The 26,612-nt window shown below is 51.5% G+C and overlaps 1 protein-coding gene across 4 annotated transcripts in view; it reads left to right on the top strand.

Annotated features, from left to right (window-relative positions):
• The window catches only part of FRY (FRY microtubule binding protein), a 247,779-nt gene that overhangs the window by 152,962 nt on the left and 68,205 nt on the right, over nucleotides 1-26,612 (top strand). For all 4 annotated transcript variants that reach the window (XM_075562770.1, XM_075562769.1, XM_075562768.1 and 1 more), the window contains exons 23-32: nucleotides 680-804; nucleotides 2,517-2,574; nucleotides 3,424-3,515; nucleotides 4,023-4,195; nucleotides 6,351-6,511; nucleotides 9,843-9,953; nucleotides 12,484-12,638; nucleotides 16,875-16,974; nucleotides 17,571-17,742; nucleotides 23,498-23,739. In XM_075562770.1, the coding sequence (XP_075418885.1) occupies nucleotides 680-804; nucleotides 2,517-2,574; nucleotides 3,424-3,515; nucleotides 4,023-4,195; nucleotides 6,351-6,511; nucleotides 9,843-9,953; nucleotides 12,484-12,638; nucleotides 16,875-16,974; nucleotides 17,571-17,742; nucleotides 23,498-23,739 (1,389 nt within the window). The remainder of the gene's footprint in view (nucleotides 1-679; nucleotides 805-2,516; nucleotides 2,575-3,423; nucleotides 3,516-4,022; nucleotides 4,196-6,350; nucleotides 6,512-9,842; nucleotides 9,954-12,483; nucleotides 12,639-16,874; nucleotides 16,975-17,570; nucleotides 17,743-23,497; nucleotides 23,740-26,612) is intronic.

The raw sequence follows: 26,612 nt of genomic DNA, 5'->3' as shown, positions 1-26,612 counted from the left end.
GGAGGCGATCGAACGTCCTTTAGGGAGCATGTCTGGTGGGAGGTGGGAGGGTCGTGTGGCGTTCCTGGGGCTGTTTGGGTGCCTGCTCGTTCTTGTTCCTGAGGGATGGCACCCCTTTGGGGTCTGGACATAACAGGATCTACAGCTGCTTCGCACGATGGGGAACTTTTTTCCCCCCAAGGGCCATGTGGGTATTTATACCAATATCCGCAGGCCCTGCTGGTCGAGCGTCTCGCTAACTATTAGCTCAGCACTTGGAATCCACCAGGTGCCCATGGGGGGGGGGAGGCTCTGTGCTCCCTGAAAGAGTGACACTCTCGGGACCCCACGGAACAGCCCTGCCCTGTCCTGTCGGGTCTCAATGAGGGGCCTCCACCGGGCGGCAGTGAGTGCGTTGAATGTGACGGCTGGGACTGCTCTTCTTCGGTGGTGTTGGGGTTGTGATGACCACCCCCCAACCCCGTGAAAGCACAGACTCCCGGGTTTACCAGCCTCCTGTGACACCCGCTTGTCCTCTCGCCCATGGTCCGGGATAAGGGGTGGGCATCTCTTTCTGTACTGCCCCTGGGTCATTCCAGCACTGCCGCCAGGGCGTGGCGGCACCCTCTCTGGGAAGGCTTGGTGAGGAGGAACCCCGGTGACGAGCTGACCCTGTGCCCCCCCTCGTCACCTTGCACAGGCCATCGGGACGCCATCAGTGAGCGTCCTGCTAAAGCAGCTGGTACCTCTGATGAGACTGGAGAGCATAGAAATCACGGAGTCCCTGGTTCTGGGATTCGGACGCACCAACTCCCTCGTGTTCAGGTACCCAGGGGGCGACGTGTCCGTGCACGGGGCTGGGGCCAGGATGCCTCTCTTTAGCTGAGGTTTCAGTCTGCGTGCGGCAGCGTCTGCATGGACGTGGGCTCTGGCAGCTCCCCATATGTGTACCTCTCTCGTTTTATGCCCTGGTGGCACTGTGGGTAGACATTGGGCTCACCGCAAGGTCAGCAGTTCAAACCCACCATCCCTGCTCCACAGTTGAAAAAGGAGGCTGTCTACTTCCATAAAGATTTCTAGCCTCAAACCCACGGGGTGGGGATGGGGAGAGACAGTTCTACTCTGTCCTAGAGGCCCTCTGTTGAATCAGAATCGACTCACTGGGAGTGAGTTCGAGTCTTGAGTGCGCCGGCTCGCTTGTAGACAAAGAAGGAGAATCCTGGTGGAGCAGAGATGAAGCATGGGCCACTAGCCAAAGGGTGACCCTCTGAAGTAGCACTCTCCTCCTGGAAAGATAACGAGCTTGGGAGCCCCGGGAGCCAGTTCTGCTCTATCTCACCGGGGTGCCCCGAGCCAGCCACGGCGTCAGGAATGGAACACCATGGAATCCATCGGCACTGAGCCCCAATCAGCCATCCTGCTTAACAGCTGCTTCAGCTGGTCTGCACTTCCCACGGACGCACCTCTCTTCCAGATGTGTCCTTTAAACCCCACCTCTGGCTGCCTTTAATCCCTATTTCCCTCTAATCTTTTATGAAATCATATACCATCTGACGGCGGTGTGCCAAAGGCCTCCCAAGACGTGAGTTCACACCGCTGCTGGCGGCCGAGCCAAGCAAAGACAGGGCAGGAGAAATCTCAGGACACCACGGAGTCCTGATGGCTTGTCTCCCGGCCCAAGGGACATTTCTGACACTGCCCTCCAAAGGATGCCATCCATAGACTCTGGAAGCCAGGAAGAGGCCTGCTGCCCAGGGTTTACGGAAGCCGACGCCTGGTCATTCTCCTGCGGAGCGGCTGGGGAAGCAGAGGTTAAGTGATCGGTTACAGGAGAGGTGGAAAATCTCTCTGACAGAGAAAGACGTGGCAGTCCACTTCCGCACGGATGGAACGCGCGGACTCAGTGGCAGTGGTTAGCTGGGCTGAAACGTCATGCTCATGGGGGGCGGGGGGTCTGTTGGACTCCCCCTCAATCCCTCATCCCACATTCCATATCACTTGGGCGTTAGTACCCAAAATGCTTGATCCCTGCCAGCGAGTGGATTCTGACTCACAGCAACTCTGTAGGAACCGAGTAGACCTCCCTGCCCCTGTGAGTTTCTGAGACTATCCGTCTGTGGGCGCAGAAAGCCTCCTCTTTCTCCCACAGAACCACTGGTGGGGTCGAACTGCTGAACTCTCTGTGAGCACCCAACGCGTACGTAGCCCACCAGCCGTCATAGCCCCATAGCCAGCCCCTGGTGAATCCTGGTGTGCCACCGTGCAGAGCGAGTGGCTTCTGCTCGGGGGGTCTTAGGCACTGCAAGCCAGAGCCCAATCCACAAAAGTTATGTACGGCCCAGAAGTTTTGAGCAGCGGCATGGGGCCTGTGAGTGCAAAGATTCGGGCCTTGCCCGCCATCTGGTGGCCCTGAGTTAGGGAACTAAACTTGAGAAGGGACCCTGGGGTATCGGGCAGAGTGAGGGGACAGATCACGCATTCAGAGACAAGTCCGGGGCTGTGGCAGGGAGTTTCATGTGCTGTCCTTTCCTCTGTAGAGAGCTGGTCGAAGAGCTACATCCCTTAATGAAAGAAGCTCTCGAGCGGAGACCAGAGGTGAGACGGGACTGTCTTTGTTTGTGACCAAAGTCTTTAGCGCCCTGGTTATTCGAACAAGGAGCACCCTGGATGGACAAACAGTTAACACCAGCCGAAAGAAAGGCGGGAGGCCACCCAAATATGCCTCGGACCAAAATAGCCCCCCAAAATCCATTCCTTGGTGTGGCACGTGGGGCTGGCGGGAGTTGAGATCCAGCCTGCACCAAGCCGTTTCATTTGGGTTCTGTTTGGACGGTGGTTTGCCCTCAGGAATGCCAACAGCCCAACGTGCTTTTAAAGAAGCAGGGGCTGAATGCACCCGCCACCCCCAGGGAGAAAGACAAGGCTGTCTGCTCCCATTAAGACTCAGCCCTGAAAATCCCAGGGGGCTGGCCAACTCTGGCTTGCAGGGTCTCTGTGCGTGGAATCAATGGGGGCTGGGGGGGTGGGGCAGCAGTGTGTGTTTTTCCCCCCTCCTTCTAGCACCTTCTGCCACTCAGCAGACCCCGGGGGGCATCTGGGGAGTGTAGCTGGTTGCTTCTTCTCAGCGATCCCACCTTAACCACGTCTCGACGCCTGCATCCCTCGTGGGAGGCGGGGGGGGGGGCTTCGACTGCACACCCCACGGGCAGTCCTACCCTGCCAGACAGGGTTGCAGGGAGTCGGCCTCGACTCGACACACTGAGTCTGGTTTGAGCTTTCATTCCCCGTGTGGCCTGTGACTACGACTGCAGAAGAACCAACCAGCAGGCCGTCTTTGGTGCTTTGGAAATGGACAGCGGCGAGGGCATTCCTTCCCCCAGACAGCCACCTGGACGGCCTTCTCTGCCCCCGTCCGTCAGCCTGCCGTGACCCCTTTCTCCGCAGAACAAGAAACGCCGGGAGCGGCGCGACTTGCTAAGGCTGCAACTCCTTCGGATTTTTGAGCTCCTGGCCGACGCCGGGGTGATAAGTGACAGGTAGGGCAGGTCAGAATCTTGTTCTGCGACTCTGGCCTCTGCACACGCCAAGTGTGCTTTCTGTGTCTGGGGTTTTTTTTAATCTCATTTACTTTGTCGCTTGACACTTTGCCCAGAAGACGAGAACAGCTCGTCTTTCCTTTCCCTTCTTCCATGTTCCCCTTACACTGAGCAGAATTAGTGTTTCCCGTGTGAGTTCTGGCAGCGAGCTTTATCTTCTGTGCAACGTGCACCTCCTGTACTTTTGCATGTGTGACTCAAGTTGGCCTGCCTTCTGCAAGGTCAGCAGTTCGAGCCTACCCACGGCTCCAAGGAGGAAAGATGAGGCCGTCTGAGGCTCCCATAAAGGGTGACTGTCTCGGGAACTCGCATGGGCAGCTCTGCCGTGTCCTGCGGGTCTGACAGCGAGACCGTGACCGTGGGCGTGCATGATGCGTGTGGGGGCGTGATTCATGGGAAAGGGAACTGAGGCTTTGCCATCTGAAAACCTGGGCTTTCCTTCCTCAGCATGAACGGGGCCCTGGAGAGGGACACGCTGGCCCTCGGAGCGTTGTTCCTGGAGTACGTGGACCTGACCCGCATGCTCCTGGAGGCTGAGAACGACAAGGAGGTCGAAATCCTCAAGGATATCCGGGCGCATTTCAGCGCCATGGTGGCCAACCTGATCCAGTGTGTGCCAGGTACGACGGGGCCTCCCTATGGAGACACCCTCCCCCCCCCACCCCCCCGCACGCGCCCAAAGCCACCTGAGCTCTCTCTTCCTTGCACCCCACCGGCCTGTGTACAGCTCACCCTGGGGGCCCTGCTGTTAAAGCACTCCGCTGTTCACGGAAAGTCAGCGGTTCAAACCGACCAGCCGCTCTTCAGGAGAAGGATGAGGCTGTCTGCTCCCGTAAAGATGTGCAGGCTGGCAAACCCACAGGGGCAGGCCGACTGTGTCCTACAGGGTCTCTGAATCAGAATCAACTCGGCGGCAAAGGGCTGGGTTGGGTTTGGGGTTGTTACTGATTTTTGCGGACTTTGAAACCTGCAAAAGCCGGAATCCATGTGAAAGCAGAAACCAGTCAGAGAAGAAACACACAAATATTTTCCAATGGACAGAGAGTCATCCAGGGAAAAGTGGCGAGGCTGCTGCCAATCCGAGGCAGAGAGCTGGGGAGACACCCCATCAGCCTCTGGCTGGCTCTCATAGGCTCCTCTGGGGTTTCGGTGACTGGACACAGCGGGGGAAGGAGACCAGAGAATTGAACGTGACTTGGTGCCAGTCACTGTTTCCAAACTTGCATTCCCACCTGAGAACCAGCCGCTGCCAAGTCTCATCAGAAGGAAGCAATCCAAAGGGACGTTTGGTCCCAAACAGCTTAATTTCATCACAGAGGCATGCAGCACTGCTCTCTGTGCCCGGGACGTGAGCTGTGTTCCAAAATTCTGACACCCCCCAACACAGCAAGTGAAGTTCTCTAGAATCCTACCCAACCTCTGACCGGATGAGGTCCAACCACTTGTCTGCCGCTGCCTGGCTGGGGGAGTATTTGCATGTTCCATCTCTGGCAGGCTTCCTCCTCACACAGGTTCTGGCTCTCTCAGGTCCAGCAATAACTTTCACCTCACCTTATATACCGCTCCAAGATGAGTGGGTACAGGAAGCAGTCTCCCTTCAGTGGAAACATGGAGAGTTGGGGCAGACGGGGAGGGAGGGGACAAAGGGAAGCCAGCATCAAGGAGTTGAGGAAGAAAGAAAACGTTTGAAGCTGATGGTGGCAGCAATTGGCCAATACTGCTCGATGTCATTGAATGTTAGGATATCTGTAAGAGCTCCCAATAAAAATGATCAATAAAAAAATGGGTGATTTTAATGAACTGGGCTTTTCGGGGAGGGGAGGATGATTACAAAAAAGCAGCATATGTTTCTACTTTTTCTTAATTTTGATGTTGCACACAGGGGCTTCCAGTAGTTTTCATAGGAAAACAGACCTGAAAGATGGTGGGATTTTCCCATGGGCTTTTTGATGCTCCCTCTACCACCTTTTCCTCGCCGATCCCCCTCATCGCCGAAGGCCTTGCTGCGGAAGGCTGTTCCTTTCACACCAACTGGACCTCTGCCCAGTGTCTCACGCTCCCTGGAGACCAGTGGGACACAGCAGGAAGACGTTCTGCATGGAAGCAGCAGCCGAGGGGGAAGATGCTGTGGTTTCTGGGGGACCCATTCTCTCTGTTTCCCGCTCTTGCGACACGCTGAGACAGGGCAAGTGCATCGTGAAAAGGCAGCGGGTCTCGGGTTTTGAAATACAAGATTCATTGTCTCTAGAAGACTGGCGCTGGAGAGGAAGGAGGAGAGAATGGGATGGGACACTTGGCTTGTGAGCTGCCTCCTCCGCCGTGAGACCAGAACTGGACGGTGCCCAGCGACCATTGCTGACATTTCAATCCAGAATCCTGCTCATATAACCTTGTGGAATCCAGACTTTCTGGAGTCGTGGAGACTGGATGAGCCCCAACGTGGGGTCAGCTTTCAGCCTCACATCAGAAGCATGCTCTGAAGCCATCTCCAAACCCAAACAGGAGGTCAGCCCGGAGACTGTGCTTTTTCAAAGAACTGTCCATGCGGGCTCCCACGGACATCAGCCACTCAAGCGGTTTCATGGGAAGCTCCGGAGGAGAGAGCTCGGCAGGAGGTGGGGGGCGGTTGCACCGCAGGGAGCAGGTGGTCCTGAACTGCCTGTGTGTCTTTCTGTGTCCACTTCCAACAGCCGGTTCAGAAAGGTCAGAACGGTGCAGGCTGGGCCCACTCTGCTCCTGGCCAGGGCATGCTCAACACTCTGTTTTCCTCCCTAGTTCACCACAGAAGATTTCTCTTCCCCCAGCAAAGCCTGAGGCACCACCTCTTCATCTTGTTCAGCCAGTGGGCGGGCCCCTTCAGCATCATGTTCACCCCGCTGGACCGGTACAGTGACAGGAACCACCAGATCACCAGATATCAGTACTGCGCATTAAAGGTGGGTCATGGAGGGTGGGCACAGCACACCTCTGCCTGATCCTTCGGCAGCCATGACTTCTAAAAGAGGCGAAAGTATATGATGCGGGGTGATATAGTGTGGTCTAGTGTGATCTGATAGGATAGATGATGTGATATGATGCGATGTGATATAATATGACAAGATGCAACATGATGATACAATATGACAAGGATAATATGATATGCTACAATACTATATGTGATGTGATAGAATAGGATACAACACGTGACATATGATGGGATAAAATACAGTATCTAATATGGTGTGTTGTGATACAGCACTGTATAGATGGTAAGAAATATGTGCCATAAATAATATGATGTGATGATACAATAGGATATGTGATCGGTACGATATAAAATATGGTGTGATGTAGTGTTATTTATGATATGATATACTGTGACATAATATATAATGTGACAGGATAAGGTACTCTACGTTATGATGTAATGGTACCTGAAGTATAATGCACAGTGTGTCATGACAGGGTGCAATATACAATATGGTATGGTAAGAGTTGAATGTGGCACAATATATGATATGGTGGGATAGGATATCCTCTATGATATGACATAGCATGACACAACATATGATATATAATATGACGTGTGTGATTATAGCTGTGTGATGCTTTTGATGTATATGATAATATAGATGACATGCTAAAAGATGACACAATATGACATGATGCTGTAGATATGATAGGATACAGTGTAACATGGTACAATATGTGGTCGTGATATGATGCAATACATGATATGCACACCAAGATAATTTCATACAATGCCTTTAATGTTTCAAAAATACCCACATGTAAGTATGGGTCTATCGCTAGATATTTACACACGTGTCACTATTTCACCTGGACCCACAGCAGCGAACTACAAAGCCTTCCAAGCTCCCGCTTTGGTCCACTGTCTCTCCGCTGTAAGAACCATATGCTTTTTGCTCTTTTGCCCCTGAAGTAGCCTTCCTACCTTAAAAAGAAAAACCAACACTTCCTCAAGTTCAGCCTAGGACTACATTTCCCTTTTTTTGATTTCAGTCTCCCTTATCCTGGATGATTGCCAGATATAAATATCCTCACCACTGTTCAAGGCGCCCGGTGGCATGGTGCTTATGTAGTGGGCTGCGGACCACAGGGTTAGCGGTTTGAAACCACCAACCACCTCATGGCAGAAGGAAGAAGCTTTCCAGTGCCATAAAGCGTTACAGTCTCGGAAACACTGAGACCATTCCTCCCTGGTCACATAGGGGCATTTGCTGATGGAAATGAAAGACTGCAGCCTTCGGCCGGGATTATAACTCAACATAAAGAAAGCCAGAATCCTCGCAGCAATACCAGTAGGTGACATCCTGATGAACAGAGAAAAGATGGAACTTGGCAAGGGTGTCCTCTTGCTTGGATCCACCATCAACGCTTATGGAAGCCAAAGTCAAGAGATCAAGCAACGCACGGCATTGGGCGAACCTGCTGCCCGGGACCTCTTTACAGTGTTGGAAGGTAAGGATGTCGCTCTGAGGACTAAGGTGCGCCTGACCCAAGCCACGGTTCTTTCAACGCCCCCCCATGCCTGTGAAAGCCGGCACTGAGTAAGGAAACCGAAGGAGAATTGGCACGCTTGAACCGCGGCGTTGGTGACTTTAAGAGCGGTGGAAGTACGGTGGACTGCTAGGAGAACAGCAGACCTGTCTTGGGAGGACAGCCGGCGTGCTCCTTAGAGGCGAGGATGGCGAGCCTTGCGTCATTTGGCCACGTTGTCAGAAGAAACCAGTCCCTGGAGAAGGCCGTCATGCTTCGTAGAGTGGCGAGGTAGCAGAAAAGAGGACGGCCCTTGACAGGATGGATTGACACAGTGGCTGCGGCAATGGGCTCACACGCTGTGAGGGCGGTGCGGGGCCAGGAGATGCTCCGTTCTGTGGCACTCTGGGTCGCCATGAGTGAGGACGGACTCGATGACGCCCAACAGCAACCACCACCACCGTAGGGTTGTCCAAGGAGCCTGGGTAGAACAGTGGAGCAAGTGTTAGGCTACTGACCCCAAAGTCAGAGGTTCAAACCCACCAACCGCTTCTCAGAAGCCCACAAGAGAAGTTCTGTTCTGTCCTGAGTGGGAATTGACTCGACAGCCGCGAGCTGGGTCTGGGTTAGTCTAGAGCTGCTCAGGCCTTCAGAAGTATGAGTCTGTGTGTCGGTGTTTCTCCAGAGTGCACCTGGATGTCGGCTCATCCTGTCACCACCAGATGCTGACCCTCGGGTTGCCTTCTGACTCAGGGCAGCTGAGTTGAACCGGAGCCCTGATGCTCAGCCCGCCTGCTGATAATAAAGGCCATCGGCATCCCTCCGCCCTCTCCTCCCTCTGCCCTTGCTTCTCCTTTGAGGGAGGGCGGCTGGCTGCTGGGGACGGTGTCCACGCTGTCCCCACTGTGACCGTTCAGGACTTTCATCACATATTTCACACTGAAGCAAAGTCATAATCGAAAGGCTATATTTATCCTAGCAGCAGAATCCACTCACTTGAAGTCATTCAGGAAGGTTTTATGTTAAATCCTGGGAAAGGGTCGTTTTTCATGAACTATCTTACTGCTGTACCACATAGACGGGTTCTAATCAGAGCTGCATGTCCAGAGATGTAGCATGATTCCTTCTCAAACCTGTTTCAGTAAGATATTTCATTTAACTGTGTCTAAAATATAGGGGCTGCAAAAGTCAGTGGAAAAATGCAGTTATCTTTCAATTTCCATTTTCCATCAGCTTTTGAAGCCCCCTTATATTGTTGTTTCAACATATAATCATGCAATGAGATATTTCCCTTTTGCACCTAGTCTTTAAAAACCAGTGTGTGTGTGTTTCATGGTTTGAGCATTTGAACCAAATATAGCCTATATTTGAACCAAGCCCCAGGGAGGCAGGGGGTTAGCCTGCTAACCTCAAGGTCAGCAGTTCAAAACCACCAGCTGCTCCCAGGGGAAAAGATGAGGCTTTCTATTCCCATAAACATTAGATACCGTCTTGAAAACTCACAGAGATAGCTCTGCCCTGCCCTACAGGGTTGCTATGAGTCAGAATTGAGTATATTTAAACCACCTGCATTTCAAGGCTCAACAGCCAGGATTTTGAACTTATCAGAAGATCCAAAATTTAGAATCCATTTTTACCCCCTGACTCCACTACAGAATGCTTTAAACATATCGAGGAAAGCGGTGGCCTTAAAGGGATGCTCAGGTGTGTGGGTCTGAGAGCCTGGCATGAAGTCGGCCGCGTTGTTCTTGGGTCTCGAGCTGCGTCTCATTGTGCTCTTGCCACCAGGCGATGTCCGCAGTACTGTGCTGTGGCCCTGTCTTTGACAATGTGGGCCTCTCCCCCGATGGCTACCTGTACAAGTGGCTGGACAACATTCTGGCGTGTCAAGATTTACGGGTAAGTATTGGCCCCAAACACCTCGCTCTTTAAGATGTCTCTGGTCTCTGCGATCTGCAAGGTCTGAAGTTCAAAACCACCAGGCGCTCTGAGGGAGAAGGGCGGGGCTTCCTACTCCCATCAACAGTGTTGGAAACCCACGGTCCTACAGGGTCGCCATGAGCCAGGATTGGCTCCGTGGCAGTGAGCGTGGCTTGGTTGGGTTTGGTCTTCTGCCGCGGTTGAGTTGCTGAGATCGTAAGTTGTGCTTGTGTCCTGGCCAACTACAGAAGGGTAGGTTTCTATGTTACTGCATTGTACTGTAAATGCAACAAGAAAATATTAGAAATTCTAATTCAATGATGTGCGTCTTTAAGATGTTTCATATAAGCAAGCTGCATCGATTCAAGAAATACAAGCTCTATTTAGTTTTCAAACACGTAGCAATTCGTTAGACTAGTAACTGCATTCTTAGAATAAGAGGGGCTGCCATGTGGCCCTCTTGAGAGAGACTTAATGAATCCTACGTCCGTTCATAGGAAGCACTGACAGCAGAACTAAGACTATAAAGAGAACATGCTTGATTTGATCTCAAAGAAAACACGCACTGCCATCAGCTCTGATTCGTACCAACCCTGTGGGACAGAGCAGATCCGCTCCCTGGGGTGCCGAGGCTGTAAGCCTCCTCTCTCTGCCACGGAGCTGCTGGTGGGTTGGAACTGCTGATCTTTCCATCAGTCGCCCAGTGCATCGCCCACTACTGTACCAGGGATCCTTGATGAGGACATCCGAAAAAGAAAAGAAAAAAAATCTACAGTAAACATCTTACTTAATAGTAAATCTTGTAGGCGAGATAAACCATCTGGAGGAGAAAACAACGGGACCTACAGTTCCGGGGAGACATGGGAGAGGGGGAGTGGGGGAAAGGAAGTGATGTTAACAAACCCAGGGACAAGGGAACAACAAGTGATCCAAATAGGTGGTGAGGAGGCTGTAGGAGGCCTGGTAGGGCGTGATCAAGGGCAATGTAACCCAGAGGAATTACTGAAACCCAAATGAAGGCTGAGCATGATGGTGGGACAAGAGGAAAGTCAAAGGAAATAGAGGAAAGAACTAGGAGGCAAAGGGCATTTATAGAGGCCTAAATACAGTCATGTACATATGTAAATATATATATGAGGGTGTGGAAATAGATCTATGTGCATATATTTATAGGTTTAGTAGTAAGGTAGCAGATGGACATTGGGCCTCCACTCAAGTACTCCCTCAATGCAAGAACACTTTGTTCTATTAAACTGGCATTCCATGATGATCACCTTCCTGACACGATCGCTGAAGACAAAATGGGTGTATAAGCAAATGTGGTGAAGAAAGCTGATGGTGCCCGGCTATCAAAAGATATAGCGTCTGGGGTCTTAAAGGCTTGAAGGTAAACAAGTGGCCATCTAGTTCAGAAACAACAAAGCCCACATGGAAGAAGCACACCAGCCTGTGTGATCAAGAGGTGTCAATGGGGTCAGCCCATCTGTAGGCCACTGGACATCCTCTTACAGGAGACAAGCCAGTGAGGGTGCAGTGTAGCACTAATGAAACATACAACATTCCTAGTTCTTAAATGCTTCTTCCCCTCCACTATCATGATCCCAATTCTACCTTACAAACCTGGCTAGACCAGAGCCTGTACGCTGGTACAGAGAGGAACTGGAAACACAGGGAATCCAGGACAGATGAACCCCTCAGGACCAGTGGTAAGAGTGGCGATACCAGGAGGGTGGAGGAAAGGTAAAGTAGAAAGGGGGACCGATTACAAGGATCTGTAACCTCCTCCCTGGTGGATGGACAACAGAAAAGTGGGTGAAGGGAGACGTCGAACAGTGTGAGACATGAGAAAATAATGATTTCTAAGTTATCAAGGGTTCATGAGGGAGGGGGCGAGGAGGAAGGGGAAAAATGAGCTGATACCAAGGGCGCAAATGGAAAGCAAATATTTTCAGAATGATGATGGCAACAAACGTACTAATGTGATTGACACAATGGATGGATGGATGGATGGATGGATGGATGGATGGATGGATGGATGATCATGATAAGAGTTGTACAAGCCCCCGATAAAATGATTTTTTAATAGTAAATCGTGAAAGTTCCCCATTCAGATTAGAAGCAACATCTCAGTCAAGATCCTCTCTAATGCATCGGGAAAGGAAGAACATAATGCACATGATCGCTTCTCGGCCTTTCGGCTAAGATCAAGTGTAGGACATAATGCATGTGAATGAAGAGGAAGAAATAAAAGTCATTGTTCACAAACAACACAGTTGTGCAGAACGATGGCTAGAGGGCAGCCGGTCCGAGGGAGACAGACCTGGCCATCCGCTCCTGTGAGACGACAGTCTGGGACGCCCGATGGGACTGCTGGGCAGCGTCAGAAGTGCCCCTAGGGCAGGGGGTTTGGTTGGACTGACTTGTCTTTGTTCAGCTCGGGGGTACATCTTTCCTGAGAACATGCTTCGGTTCAATGTGAATCCCTTCTTTCTCCGCTGTGCTCCTTCAGGTTCATCAACTTGGCTGTGAGGTTGTCGTCTTGCTTTTGGAACTTAATCCGGACCAAATAAATCTTTTCAATTGGGCCATCGACCGCTGCTACACCGGGTCCTACCAGCTGGCCTCTAGCTGCTTCAAAGCCATAGCAACTGTATGTGGGAGCCGGTAAGGACTCTGGGACATGGAAGGCAGTGGGCAGCCAGGGCAGGTGTCTGCACTGTGTCTCCTGCTGCTGGGACAGAAGTGCCACAGGGAGCTGGTTTCAGCAAATAGCCATCTCAGTTGCGAGGGCTGGCAGTCTGAATTCAGGACACCGGCCCGAAGGGAAGACTTTTTCCTCCCAGTTGCCTCATCATTCAGAGGGATGGGGTCCTTGGCTCCTCAGAGCATCTATGAGCTCAGCGTCCCATAGAGATCTCTGTGCATCTGGACATCAACCTTGCCCTGGGTCTACCAGGTTCCCCGTGCGGGGGCCCCACATCCAAAGGACATGACCAGCTCACAAGTCTGACGGTGGTGCCATGGCCCCTGTGCTCCCTTGCTTGTCTCCAGTATCCCAAAAGGGATTGACTCACTCATAATGCAGCATAATCCCGTAGATCGTATCCTGCTTCCTTGACATGACTGCCTCTTGCCTGCCTCACGAACACGGTGGTTCTGTTGTCAGTGCCATCGGGTCGGTTCGGATCCTCGGCGACCCTGTGCACAGCAGAACAGAACCCTGCCCGGCCCTGCACCGTCCTCCTCATAATTATTCCTGTGCTGAGCCCACTGTTGCGGCCACTGTGTCAGCCCGTCCCACACGGCGTCCCTCTCTTTCGATGCCCCTCCACTTTACCAAATGTGATGTCCTTCTCCGGGGACTGGTCTCCGGATAGCATGTCTGAAGTGGGTAAGACAGTCTCCCTAATACTCTTGCCTTTAAGGAGCACTCTGGCCGTACTTCTTCCAAGACAGACTGGTTTGTTCTTTTGGCAGCCCGTGTACTTTCAGTCTTCTTCACCAGCACCATCATTCACTGGAAGGGTGAGATAATTACAATGTATCACAAAATGGAGGCTAGTTACATCCTCCTGAGAATCATGGCCCAGCCAAGTGGTCACATGAGGGGGGGGTTGGTGCTGCAGCTCAGTCCGTAGCATTTTCTGCACCGCTTTAGCAGAAATGCAAGCAGGTGGTCTTCATAAGCAGAAGTGCATCCTCTTCACAGCTGACGAGGCTGCATGTCCAGAGCCAGGCACCAGCTCTAGGGAAAGCTTTCTCTGTTGCCCCGGGGGGGAGATCGATGTCTCTTTCCAGCTTCTGTTCCCTGGCTCCTGGCTGACCTTGAAGTGCTGTGTCATCTACCTTGCCCTTCCCGTGTTTCCGTCCCCAAAGAGATCGGCCCAACACACGCCCTCCCCTCTTATTGTCCGGTGCCATGAAGTCTTTTCCGATCCTGTGCACAACAGGGCAAAGCGCGGCCTGGTGCTGCACCGTCCTCACAATCGCCCCCGTGCCTGAGCCCATCGCTGCAGCACCGTGTCCGTCCACCTCCTGGAGGGTCTTCCTCTTTTTCCCATGCTCACCCACTCTGCCAAGCATGATGTCCTTCTCCCAGGCCTGGTCTCTCCTGACAGGATGACCAAAGTGCGTGAGACAAAGTCTCACCATCCTGGCCTTTAAGGAGCGCTCTGGCCGTACTTCTTCCAGGACCGAGAGAGTTGTCCTTTGGGCAGCCCGTGGCACTTTCCATACCCTTCTCTAGCCCGTTGCAGGCAGGTTGTGAGCAGAGGGATAGGAGTTAGGAAGTAGAACGCGGGCCTGGGAGGATGCAGGAGAACTCAGGATGTGCATTCAGGAATTCAGCCTGCTCTTCGTGGTGTCAGCGTTGAGAGCTGTCTGCTTTTGCTTAACTGAGAACCAAACAGGAAAATGCAAACTCGTCGCCTCAAGTCGATCATGACCCCCAGCAGCCCTGTACGATGTGCTAGAGCCGCCTTCGTGGTTCCCCAGGCTGTAACTTGTAGCAGAAGCAGAAAGCTTCTGCACCAGCACAGCTCCGAGATTAGTTGGTTATAAATCAAGAGAAATATGATGCTGTTAAAATGGAATGAAGACTGGGTGCCTTTGAATCGTGGTGGTGGTAAATAACATTGACTGTGACATGAACTTCCAAGAGGACGGGCACATCTGTCTTTGAACAGCCCGGCAGGATGCTGGCGAGAATCGAGCAGGGCGAGACTCTGTCTCACAAACTTTGAACATGTTGTTGTGGGGGTAGCCAGCCCCCCACAACTAATCACGGGTTCGGTAGGCACAATTATATGGCTAAGATATATGAAGATTATAGTAAAGTCATAGAGAAATAGGAGAGGTGGAAGAGAGAGAGAGTAATATAAAGAAGCCAGACACATTTCATGGTAGCATGCTCGCCTCAGCTCCTCTTGGTGGTCCACGCAGAGGTGGGAGACGAGAGGGCAGGAGAGAGCTCTCGTGAGGTTTTATTTCTAATAAAGCTTACATATCTCTGGGGGCATGCAAGCCCTCTGATCACAGATAATAATGTACATCATGGGAAGGGGTTGTAACATGGGCAAGACAAACAATAGGCAGGAGATGACCTAGGGGTGTACACGCAATAGTACAGGGAGGGAATAGGGGTACAGATGTGGCAAGATGGGTGGACTCTAGACTCAATATAGCAGCCTAACCTTCGTCATCCTTGAGTGGTCCGGGCTTGCCCTCAGGCACTCCTTCAAGGGAACAGTATCAGAAGGGAGTGGGCCCTACTTGGGGTGAGTCAGGCTATACAGTCTGGTAGCTCTAGATGGCTGATACCTTAAGGAGAATAATCTCTGACCTACTTTCTTTGATCTCCTAGTGCACAGTCATTGACCGTGCAGCAAGCAGCGTCTTGGGTTTGGCATATATTTGGGGGAGACAACTTGGGAGAAATCTTTCTGTGTCCCACTGTTATGAGGAGGGGCCATGGAGAAGGAGAAGGACCTCAGGCTTGGCAAAGTAGAGGGTCGGGGAGAAAGAAGCCCCTCGACGGGCCGGGCTGACACCACGGCTGCAACAATGGGCTCAAACGTAACGAAGACCACAAGGATGTCACGGGACTGGGCTGGGTGCTGCCCTCGTGCACGGGGTCGCCCGAGAGTCCCTAACAACAAGAACACCACCCTCACTGGCCATTTCCCAGCGTAGTTTAACGCACCAAGGAGCCCTGGTGGCATATCATTAGGCATTGGGCTGCCAACTGCAAAGTCGGCGGTTCGAAACCAGCAGCCGCTCCAAAGGAGAAAGATGGAACGTTCTACTCCCATAAGCAGTTACCGTCTCAGAAACTCACAGGGGGGTTCTACCCTGACCTGTGGAAGCAACTCAATGGCAGCGAGGGCGCTGAACTCAGCAGAACTCCTTTGACCCGCGGCCAGACACCTGGGGATTCCCTTGTTCACACTTTCACCTGCCAACTTGCTTCCGAGATGTCGAATCGTTGTCATAGAACAACCAAGGACATCGAAGCTTTGACTTTTGCATCATCCCGTTGGGTTCGTTTTGGGCAGGTGGTTTTGGTTGGTCTTGGCTTGCCTGTGTTAACTTCCGTGAGCTTTCTAGAAACTCTGCACGTTCAAGTCAGACCCCACAAAGCGGTCGTCCTAAAGGGGCATGCCCACATTTCTTAAAGAAATAAGACTAAACTGAGCCGGTTGCCGCGGAGTCTATTCTGAGCCCACTGCTGCCGAGAAGAGCTGTGCGCCTCAGGATGTTCCTGGCACCCTTTAGGGGAGCAGCTTGCCAGGCCCGGCTTGCGTGGTACCGGCGGGTGGATTTGAACCCCAACCTGTGGGTCAGTGAGTAACTGAACAAACCCTGTTTGCTCCAGCATGGGCTTTCTGGAGGAATCCACCCACCCAGTGATTCACCAGTCTTGAGGAATCGGGCTTTGTGGAGCCCTTGAGGTTGACCAAACTGTCACTCTGCCCTAATCCCCAAAGGCCCCTGGATTCTGTTTTTAAACCAGCGGGTAGTCAGCTTATTGACACTGTCTGCCCCTGAAAAGATGGAAAACCTCAGAAACTGACAGAGGCGGTTCTGCTCTGACCCACAGGGTCGCTAGGAGTCAGAATGGCCTCGGTGGGGTGGCCGTGCGTGCCTGCTGGGTGGTTTGGGGCCTGCCTGAGTGCTCTGCTGCCTTAAAGAAATATCTGGGGGGCGGTGGTCTAGCCAGCAACTGGAGGGGCCAGACAGGAAGCTTTGGGGGTAGTGAGTTTGTGTTTGTGGGGGAGAACAGCTCGGAGAGGAGAGGGAGGGTGCTCTTCAGGAAGGTCCCTGAGTCCCTGGACCGTGCGTGCGGAAACCGTCGACTCCATGTGTGTCCTGCTGGCTGAGCAGTCCTGCTTGTCCTTTCAGGAACTACCCCTTCGACATCGTGACGCTGTTGAACCTCGTACTGTTCAAGGCCTCCGACACCAACCGGGAGATCTACGAAATCTCCATGCAGCTAATGCAGGCAGGTATCACGCCCCTCCGAAGCGTCCGCTCCAGGGTGCGTGGGAGAGGGAGCGGCGGGCGGTCCACCAACTGGTGTCGGCTTGCGGTTCTCTCCATGCACCCTTGGTGGGGACGGGAGAAAGACCAGGCTTCTTGCCTCCGTAAAGTCACAGCCATGGAAACCCACAGGGGCAGTTCTATCCTGTCCTGTAGGGTCGCTGTGGGTCGGCCTTGACCCGACGGCCGTGAGTTCAGTTCGACGGGCGAGTGCCAGTATCGGCATGGCCGTTTCCTCGATGGCTCTATTAAAGCACCACCTGTGCACTTTGACTGCTAGCCTATACGGAGGAGCTCTCGTGGCGTAGTGGGTGGCCAGTTGGGCTGACGGCGGCAAGGTCGGCAGTTCAAAACCAGCAGCTACTCCAGGGAGAAAGACGAGGCTGTCTACTCCCACAGGGGCGGTTCTACTCAGCCCTAGAGGGTCCCTGTGAATCAGCATCAACTGGATGGCAGCGAGGGAGGGGACGTTAATGAGGTTTAAGTGCTCCTGCCGCTAAGGATGTATTTGTGTGTGTCCCTGCACACACCGTTTCTTACTCGGCGCTCTCCTCTTAGATCCTTGAAGCGAAGCTTTTTGTCTACTCGAAGAAAGTGGGGGAGCAGAGACCCGGCAGCATCCTCTATGGGACCCACGGCCCGCTGCCACCCCTCTACAGCGTGTCCCTGGCGCTCCTGTCCTGCGAGCTGGCCAGGATGTACCCTGAGCTCACGCTGCCCCTCTTCTCAGGTACCGTTCTCTGACAGCTCGAGCCGCCACCCTCCCGATCTAAAGGGGGGACCAGTCGTGAGCCTGTGACAGAGGCCAAACTTGTGCATCAGAATGGCGGGGCCCAAACTAGGTGATAGGGACCCCCCTTGGCACACTGGTGAAGGGCTGGGCTGCTGGCCGGAAGGTCCGCGGTTCAAACCCACCAGCAGCTCCATGGGAGAAAGGCCTGGTGATCTGCTCCCGGGAAGACAGCAGCCGAGGACTCTCTGCTCCGTCGGGGGTGAAGTCACTGGGCAGCCTGGATCAACAGCCAGTCTAGTTACGAGTACAGCGTGAAGTGCACCCATGGGTCTGTCGGGCAAGCACATATAGTAAGGGGACTTGCAGAGCTCCTGGGGAAATGCCAGTACCAGTCCCCTTCCATCCTCCCCAGACTCGAATTACAGAATGCAGTGATGATTAGACTGGCATTCGGCAGTGACTTGCATTGATGCGTAATTCTCTCTCACACACACACACACACACACACACACACACTGGGGCAGTGTGAATCTCATTGCAGGTTGCTGTCATGGCTGCCGTATTCATTGCTACCATGTGGAACATTTGATGGTTTGTAGAGTTGGTGGCACCGTAGGCTAGGCGTTTGTCCTGCAAACCACAAGGACACTGGTTCAGGCCCTCAGCTGTTGGTTCTGGTAAAGGTTTACAGCCTAGCTCCCCAAACTTATTAGGCTTACTGCACCCTGCTCAGAAAAGCATTTGCACGCCAGCCCCCCCATCCAGGGTGAAGTGCAGGCCTCTGCTTTTAGAGCCCCCCATCCCCCCCAGTGGAGCCCTGGTGGTGTAGTGGTTAGGCATCGGGCTGCGACCCGCATGGTCAGCAGTTCAAACCCACCCGCAGCTCTGTGGAAGAAAATTGGGCTTTCTCCTCCCAGGGGTCGATAGGAGTCAGCAGTGAGTTTGAGGCTCTTTCCTCTACTGCCCTCCAGGGGGCGGTATTGCCGACTTGGGAAACACTGATTTACAGCCTTGTAAACCCTATGGGGCAGTTCTACTGTGTTCTGTGGGGACACTGAGAGTTGGAATCAACACGGCAGCTGTGGGTTTACAAACTGCTTAAATCTCATGGAAACCCATATGAAAGAAGTCCACCTGTCACATCACTACCTGCCCCCCACACACAGAAAGCCCATCCCACCCACACCAAGACCTGCGTTGGTCTGTTGAGTTTGCCCTCTGTGCTCACCCAAGACACTGGGACCCCTGTATCAGCTCTGAGCACCTCCATCCTCATTAGCCCTCAGGTTCCCTGACAGCCACCCATCACCCGCACCTTCACAACCAAACGGGACAGGGTTGAGATCAGACTTCTCTGCCAAGCTGCCCTTGGAAGAACGAGGCCCAGCGGTGGAGTGCAGGAGGCACAGAGGCCAGGCCCTCTGCTCACCCTTGATGTGCATCTCCCTTGTTACTGAATCTTACCAGCTCTGAGTCTGGTGGCTGTTGAGGAGGCTCTAGAGGCAGGCCTTCTGGGTTCCCACCCTGGAATCGAGGAGATCACCAAAAGTGAAGTAGAAGGATTAAAGGTCAGTTAGTGATCTTTAGTGACCGGTTAGTGATCACGTGTTTTGAGCTGGAGAGGACTGGTACGGGCCATTTTGAATCGGGTAATCATATCATTGACGATGCCAGGAATGGCAGATTCAAGAGGAATGGTGAATGGCATCGCATTCATCGTCAAAAACAGCATTTCAAGATCTATCTTGAGATGCCAGATCTTGTAACATGACACCTCTTGTAATAGGATGCTATCTATGTGGCTACATGTTCGGCTGGCTTGACTAGAGAAACAATCCAATGACACTCAAATGTGTGTAAGAGAGAGCTTTTTATCAAGAAGTGGCTATATATCAGGAAAACATCCCATGCCACTTATCAAGTCCATAAGTCCGATACTAGTTCATAAGTCCCTCTGCAGCCTCACGCAGCCACATGCACTGATGCAGAGTGCAGGGAGAGCGCAGGCCGGTGGGTGGAAAGTTGTGTGGATCAAATGGCAGTGGACGCATCACAGAGCTGGCGCAGGTCTCAGCCATGTGGCTCAGCAATAGGAAGTGAAGGCAGAGAGATGGGGGAGAGGGATACCCAGGACCCTCCTTATGAGAAGGCCACGCCCACAAGGAGGCACCATCAGGCCACTGTGACCTGACTGACAGACTAGACTCCACCCCTTCACTTCTACATCTCCAAGTTGACTTGAAATTATGTAACTATCACAGCCTGTGAGGAAGATCAGTTAATACGACTATTAGTCAGATTTACCCACCTACCACTGAAGCTAGCGATGAAGGCATTTAATTCTATCAACCTCGTCGATCTAAGCCTAATCAGACCTGCAATCAGGATGCCTTGGTAATTGTTGGTGATTGGAATGCCAAAGTTGGAAACAAAGAGGAGAGATCAGTAGTGAGAAAAGACGGCCTTGGAGAAAGAAATGACACTGGAGTTCTTTTGATAGAATTATGTGAGACTAGCAATTTCTTCATCACCGATGCATTTTTAAATAATGTAAATGACTGATACACACATGGACCTCACCAGAGGAATAGACAGGCATCAAATTGTCTATAACTAATTGTAAGATACAATGGAGAAGTTCTTTGTCATCAGCCAAAACCAGGCCAGGAGCCAACTGTAGAACAGACCATCAATTGCTCATATGTAAGTACAGATTGAAGCTAAATAAAATTAAAACAAGACCATGAGAACAAAAATATAACCTTGAGTGTATCCTACCTGAATTTACAGTCCATCTCAAGAACAGATCTGACACCTCCAACACTGATGACCTAAGACCTAATGTGTCTTACATACAGAAAGCAATCTAAATGTGGATAAATAGATAGGAAATAAAGGAAGCAAATGGAAGGAATGATGAAGTCAAAGAACTGAGCAGGAAATTTCAAAGGACAACTTGAGAAGACAAAGTAAAACAGGATAATGAATTGTGCAAAGACCTAGAGTTAGAAAACCAAACAGAAGAACATACTCAACATACCTGACACTGGGGGTGGGGGTGGGGGACTCAAGGAAAAATTCAAGCCTCAAGTTTCAATATTGAAAGATTCTATGGGGAAAATATTGACCCATGCAGGAAGCATCAAGAGAAGATGGAAAGAATGCACAGGGTCCCTTCACCAAAAAGAAGTTGTCGCCATTCACCCATTTCAAGAGGTAGTATAAGATCAAGAACCAATGATGCTGAAGGAAGAAATCCAAGCTGCACTGAAGGCATTGGCCAAAAATAAGGCTCCAGGAATTGACAAAATACCAACTGAAATGTTTCAACAAGCTGATGAAGCACTCACTCCTCTATGCCAGGAAATTTGGACAACAATTTACCTGGCCAACTGCCTGAAGAGACACATAGTTGTACCCATCCCAACGAAAGATGACTTAGCAGAATGCACAAATTATAGAGCGTTATCATTGGTATCCCACTTTTGCTGAAGATCATCCAACAAAGGTCACAGCAGGACCTTGACAGGGAGCTGCCAGTGATTGCAGCCAGATTCAGAAGAGGAATGGAATAGGGATATCGTTGCGGAGATGAGATAGATCTTGGCTGAAAGCAAAGAATGCCAAGAAGATGTGTACTTGTGTTTTCTGAACTGTGCCAAGGCATTCGGCTGTGTGCACCATAACAAACTGGACAGCCTTGAGAAGAATGGGATCCAAGAACACTTCCTTCTGCTCCTGTGGAAACTGTACCTGGGTCAAGTGGCAGTTGCGTGAACAGAACAAGGGAATACTGCATGTGCTGAAATGCAGCACCATGTGTGTCAGGGTCGTGTCTTCTCTCCATACTTGTTCAGTCTGCAGGCAGAGCGAATAATCTAAGAAGGTGGACTGCATGGAGCAGAACAGCGGCAGGATTGGAAGAAGACTCGTCTACACTGCACACAACACAACCTCGCTTGCTGACGCACCCCAACAAGACTGAGACAAATGTATCCCTGAGGGGACTTGCCTGCAGCCATCTACTCCCTCCAGAGACCTGTTCCCACATGCTTGGCTTGGATTAATCCTGGGTGTGTGTGAACTGGGATCCAGCAGCAATATTTTTGTACTTATCTTCATAGTAGCTCAGAAACTCACTGCCATTGAGTCATTCAATGCCTACTCACAGCGACCCTGTAGGATAGGGTGCATGTTAGTCCAGGGAGACTAGAGAAAAATCCAGGGAGGCTCGTATTTAGAAAGAGCTTTCTATAAAGAGCAGTTGAATATTGAGAAAATATCCCAGCCCCGTCCAGATCAAGTCCATGAGTTCGATGTTAGCCCATATGTCAATCTGTAAATTCCTCTTCAGACTCACAAAACACATGCAATGACGCCAAGTGCAGGAAGACCACAGGGCAGTGGGTGGAAAGTCGGTGGATCCAGTGGCACTGGAAGCATCTCAGCGCTGGCGTGGGTCTCCACGTGACTCCTTCAGCTCCAGGGCTCTAGCGTAGCTCCATGTGTCTTGTCCACAAGAATGTCTCGCAGGGAGTGAACATGTGTCCTGCCTCCAGCGAGCTATTTATCTCAGCGCCTCGAAATGAGGTCCTCAAGCTGCAACCTGATTGACAGGCTAAACTCCACCCCTTCACTCTGAAGTCTCACACTGACAACATCATACAGATGATGTAACTATCACAGGGTGAAACTGCCCCTGTGGGATCCCTAGGCTGTAAATCCTTACAAGCAGGAAGCCTCATCTTTCTCCTGCTGAGTGGCTGGTGGGTTTGAACCACTGACCTTGTGATAATCAGCCTAACACCTTGTCCACAGCACCACCTGAGCGAGGACTGTCAGCTCTGGCGCAGTCTCTTACTTCTAACGTCTTGAGAAGAAACTGTTTCATCCTATTTCTCACACACACACACACACACACAACTAGACGTGTTGTCGAGTCCATTCTGACTCATAGGGACATTCTAGGACAGCGTAGCACTGCCCCTGTGGGTTTCCAAGACTGACTGTTCACAGAAGCACAAAGCCTCTCGTCTTTCTCATGCAGAGTGGCTGGTGGGTTTGAACTGCTGACCTTGTGGTTCACAACCCAATGCACAACCCACTAAGACTCCTTTCGATGTACCTGAGGGGCCCTGCTGGTGCAGTGGGTGACGCGTATGGCCGTGGAACTTTCTCAGCGGGAGACTGTTTAGAGTGTTGTCAGGCCATGCAGTCCTGGAGGCCCCAGAGGGCCCTCTGTCCTGCAGGGTGGCTCGGAGTTGGAATCAACCCCCAGGGACTGGGTCAGGGAAGATGAAGATGCCGCTTCCAATAACCCCGGCTCTGGGCTCAGGAGCCCTCCCAGCTCCCCAGGACCAAGCCCTGCTCTCTGACAGAGCGGAGCACCGGATGCAGATGAGGGAGCTTGAGGTCAGGCCTTGGTTTCTAGTTTTGTCACCCTGGCAGAGATGCTGCTAGGTGTGAAAGTGCTCTCAGAACCAGAGAACCAGGCAGCTGTTATCACACACGGGTCCCACACACACTTCAGGGTGGGGCTGCGCTCCGACGGGGTTGACCATAGGTGATCTTTGGGATGTGGATGGCCAGGCCTTTCTCCCACCTCGCCTCGAGGTGAGCCTTCAAGTCAGCAGCTGAGGGCGTTGGCCGCTGGCCTATGGGGGCTCCCGCTGGTATTTGGGGTGGGGTGGGGGGCTCCCTCGTGGGGGGGGCTCCCTGACCCGCCCCTCCCATCACTGTCCTTCTTCCGCAGAGGTGAGCCAGCGCTTCCCCACCACGCACACCAACGGCCGCCAGGTGATGCTCACCTTCCTGCTGCCCTGGCTGCGGAACATAGAGTTGTCAGACAGCAGGCTGCTCCTCCCGACCTCCAGCCCCAGCAGCCCCGAGGACGACTCCAGGGAGCGGGACGGGGTGGGCCTCAGAGGCAGCGGCTGGGGCTCCCCTGAGGCCACATCACTGGTCCTGAATAACCTGATGTACATGACTGCCAAGGTGAGCTGCCACGGCCCTCCTCAGACCCACCGGCCCTCCCCCAGGTGGCCCCAGGATAATGGTGTCCAGCCTCCAAAGTTGGGCAAAGGACCGCGTGATGGTTACCTTGGTGACCACCATCCAGGTCACCAACTTACACTTGTAGGAAGTGTTGACATGGCAAATGATCTGCCACAGCCTTCAAAAAAGCTTCTCTCAGGGCCATTGCTCCGGAGGTTCCTTCAGCCTTCGTGGCTCCAGAAGGTCTGGATTCTGTGGGAATTTGATGCGTATGCATATGCGCTGGGAAATTAGGGTTGTTGGTTTTTATTATGCCATACAAGCATAAATTAAATTGTCCTCATTGATAATACCGTGTGTCGAGGAATATTCAAGTTAAGTCCTGCTACAGTAGATTTGACTAAGTTAAGGCCTCAGACGGCTTAGTTGGATCGCAGCAGCCGTAAAATTAAAAATACCAAATATATGACACCACAGTTATGTGTGAGCATGGGCTGATTAGACATTAGTCCATCGTGATGTCTTATTTAAGAAGGAAGAGTGGGCGATTCTAGGTGAGATATCCCTGAAGAAAGAACCAGACATCTGATAAAATTTATTAAATAGAAACCCCCGTGGCTGATGGGCCCGGAGCAAGAAGAGGGACCTAACCTGAGCGGGTTGCTGGTTTCTCGAAGCTTGGTGATTAATGAAGGATAATGGAGGTGATAAGCATGTTGACTGGAACTGAGTCAGAGATGTGCTATGACCCATTAAGGGCAATTAATCCTGTTAGCAAGAATTATATGGATGTAAGACATGCACGTGTGGTGTGGGTCTGTGTGGAATTTGAGGCTGGAGTCTTAAGAGAAGTAATTAAGCTATACGAGCTTATCTGCATGGTGTAGATGGTTTAATGGGGATAATAGAATGTACGATGGGGACAGGCATATGTGCGTGATATGCATATTGAAATCAGGGATTATCAGGGGATAGTTTAACGAGAATATCAGCTTTGTGTGATGATGGTAGACGATGGGTCTCTTCTCAGATTATTGATCATGGGAGTGTGCGGAACTCCGTCTATGGTTTACAAGACCATGATAATCATCATACTACATGAACTTACAAATTCCTCATTTAAGTAGGTTAATTTCGGGGATGCTGATTAGAGGCATAAAAATTAAAATAACTATAAAATATAAGATTGAGGCTAGTTGCCCAGTGACGACAAAAGGGTGTTCTACAGGTTGGCCACCAATTCATGTCAAAGTAAGTAGGCCGGCTGTTAAGATCCAAAAGAGAATTTGGCTTAATGGTTGAAATATGAGACTCCATTGTTTAGCTGGATGAAGAAAGGGGAAAGTCACTAAAATTAAGATTGAGCACACAAGGCCGGTCCTCCTCCTAATTATCTGGAATTGAGGGAAGAGTAACGCGAGCAAACAGGAAGGATCGTTCGGGTTTAATGTACTAAGAGGGCCGGCTGGGGCTTAGTCTCTGAGAAGGTCGGGACTAAACAGAACTAGGGATACAAGAGTCAGAAGGGGGAAACTACACCTGGTCAGCCTTTGGTTGTGTAATAAAGGTGAAATGGAATTTTGTCAGAGTCTGAAACTATGCCGGGAGTGAAGCACCGCCAACTCCTTTAAGTTTTAAGCCTTAGCTCACAGTTCTCTGGCGGGACCGTCTTCTTAATGCCTGTCTTCGTTTAGGGCTGAGCATAGTGGGGTGTCTAATCCCAGTGTGTTTCTTAGCTACCGTGAGTTCAGAAATTGTAAAGTCACTGTCGTAGTTTACTCGGGGAGGTTCTTGAGCTTTTTACAGCATAGACGAGTTTTTATTTTATGGGTAAAATATCTTAATCACGCTTTACGCCGATGTTTATTAGTTCGAGTCATCCCTATGACCGTGGTGGCTGTCACAGAGTTAACCAACTCTGGGTCATATAACCAAGTCAAATTTCCGTTCATTGCTGAATTTCTGTTACTGCTGTGTCCGGCAGGGGTGTGGCTTAGCAGGGCATTATGAGCTACATGATGTGTCCCTGATACCAGCGCCTTTTGATCGTAGAGAATTAAAGGGCTTCTTCACTGGGGTGCAGATACTTGTACAAGTTTATTACAAACTAATAAAGGCTAGGACCAAACCTTGATGTTGATGGAGTCGAGACTCCTGTAGGCATTTTCAGTGCCTTGCTTTTATTCAGCTACATTAACTTGAAAGAAATTGGATTTTTTTTAAGTAGTAAATTGGTAGAGGTATAATATGAGTAAAGTAGATTAACTTTTACTTAATGTAGAATGCGTACATTGTAAGTCTTGTTTTGGGGGTTTGGCGAGATGAAGTAGTGTATACAGGTTACGTAATAAGGCGGGTAGGGGGTTTGCAATGAAAAACTCTTGTGCTTGAGTATGCGTGTGCGTATTTGAGATTCTGTACTGCATTCCCCTCCTCCCGCCCCCTTTCGATCAGGACTGCTTCCCCGAGATCATCTTTCAGCCTGAAACCAAACCCATCCCCAAAGTGGCCCTCCAGGCACCAGTAGTTCAGTGTCACTAGAAAAGACCGTCTGCCTTGAGCCCTGGGCTCTCTAAGAGCCACCTACACGGATCCAATCGGCTTGAGACAGTCATCCAAAGAGGACCGTCAGGGCAGTGAGTTTATGTTAACAGGGTAGACAGGACTCAAGCCGGTCACAGGGTGCCTTCAGTGCACTGCGCTCTCCGGGGAAACGGTGGGTCCGGGGCCCGTGCGGCTGTGCGTGTTCTCAGCAGCACCTGAAACTACAAGCAGACCGTCAGAGTGGGGTGTGGACAGTGATTTCTCTTTGTGAGGTGTCCTCTAGGAAGAAACACCCCCTTTCCAGGGACCAACCAGGTGTCCCTTCTTGA

The sequence above is a fragment of the Tenrec ecaudatus genome, chromosome 11 (genome assembly GCF_050624435.1).
Source record: "Tenrec ecaudatus isolate mTenEca1 chromosome 11, mTenEca1.hap1, whole genome shotgun sequence".
Lineage (NCBI taxonomy): Eukaryota > Metazoa > Chordata > Mammalia > Afrosoricida > Tenrecidae > Tenrec > Tenrec ecaudatus.
Note: the sequence above shows the minus strand (reverse complement) of the source record. Positions and strands in the feature narration are given on the sequence as shown.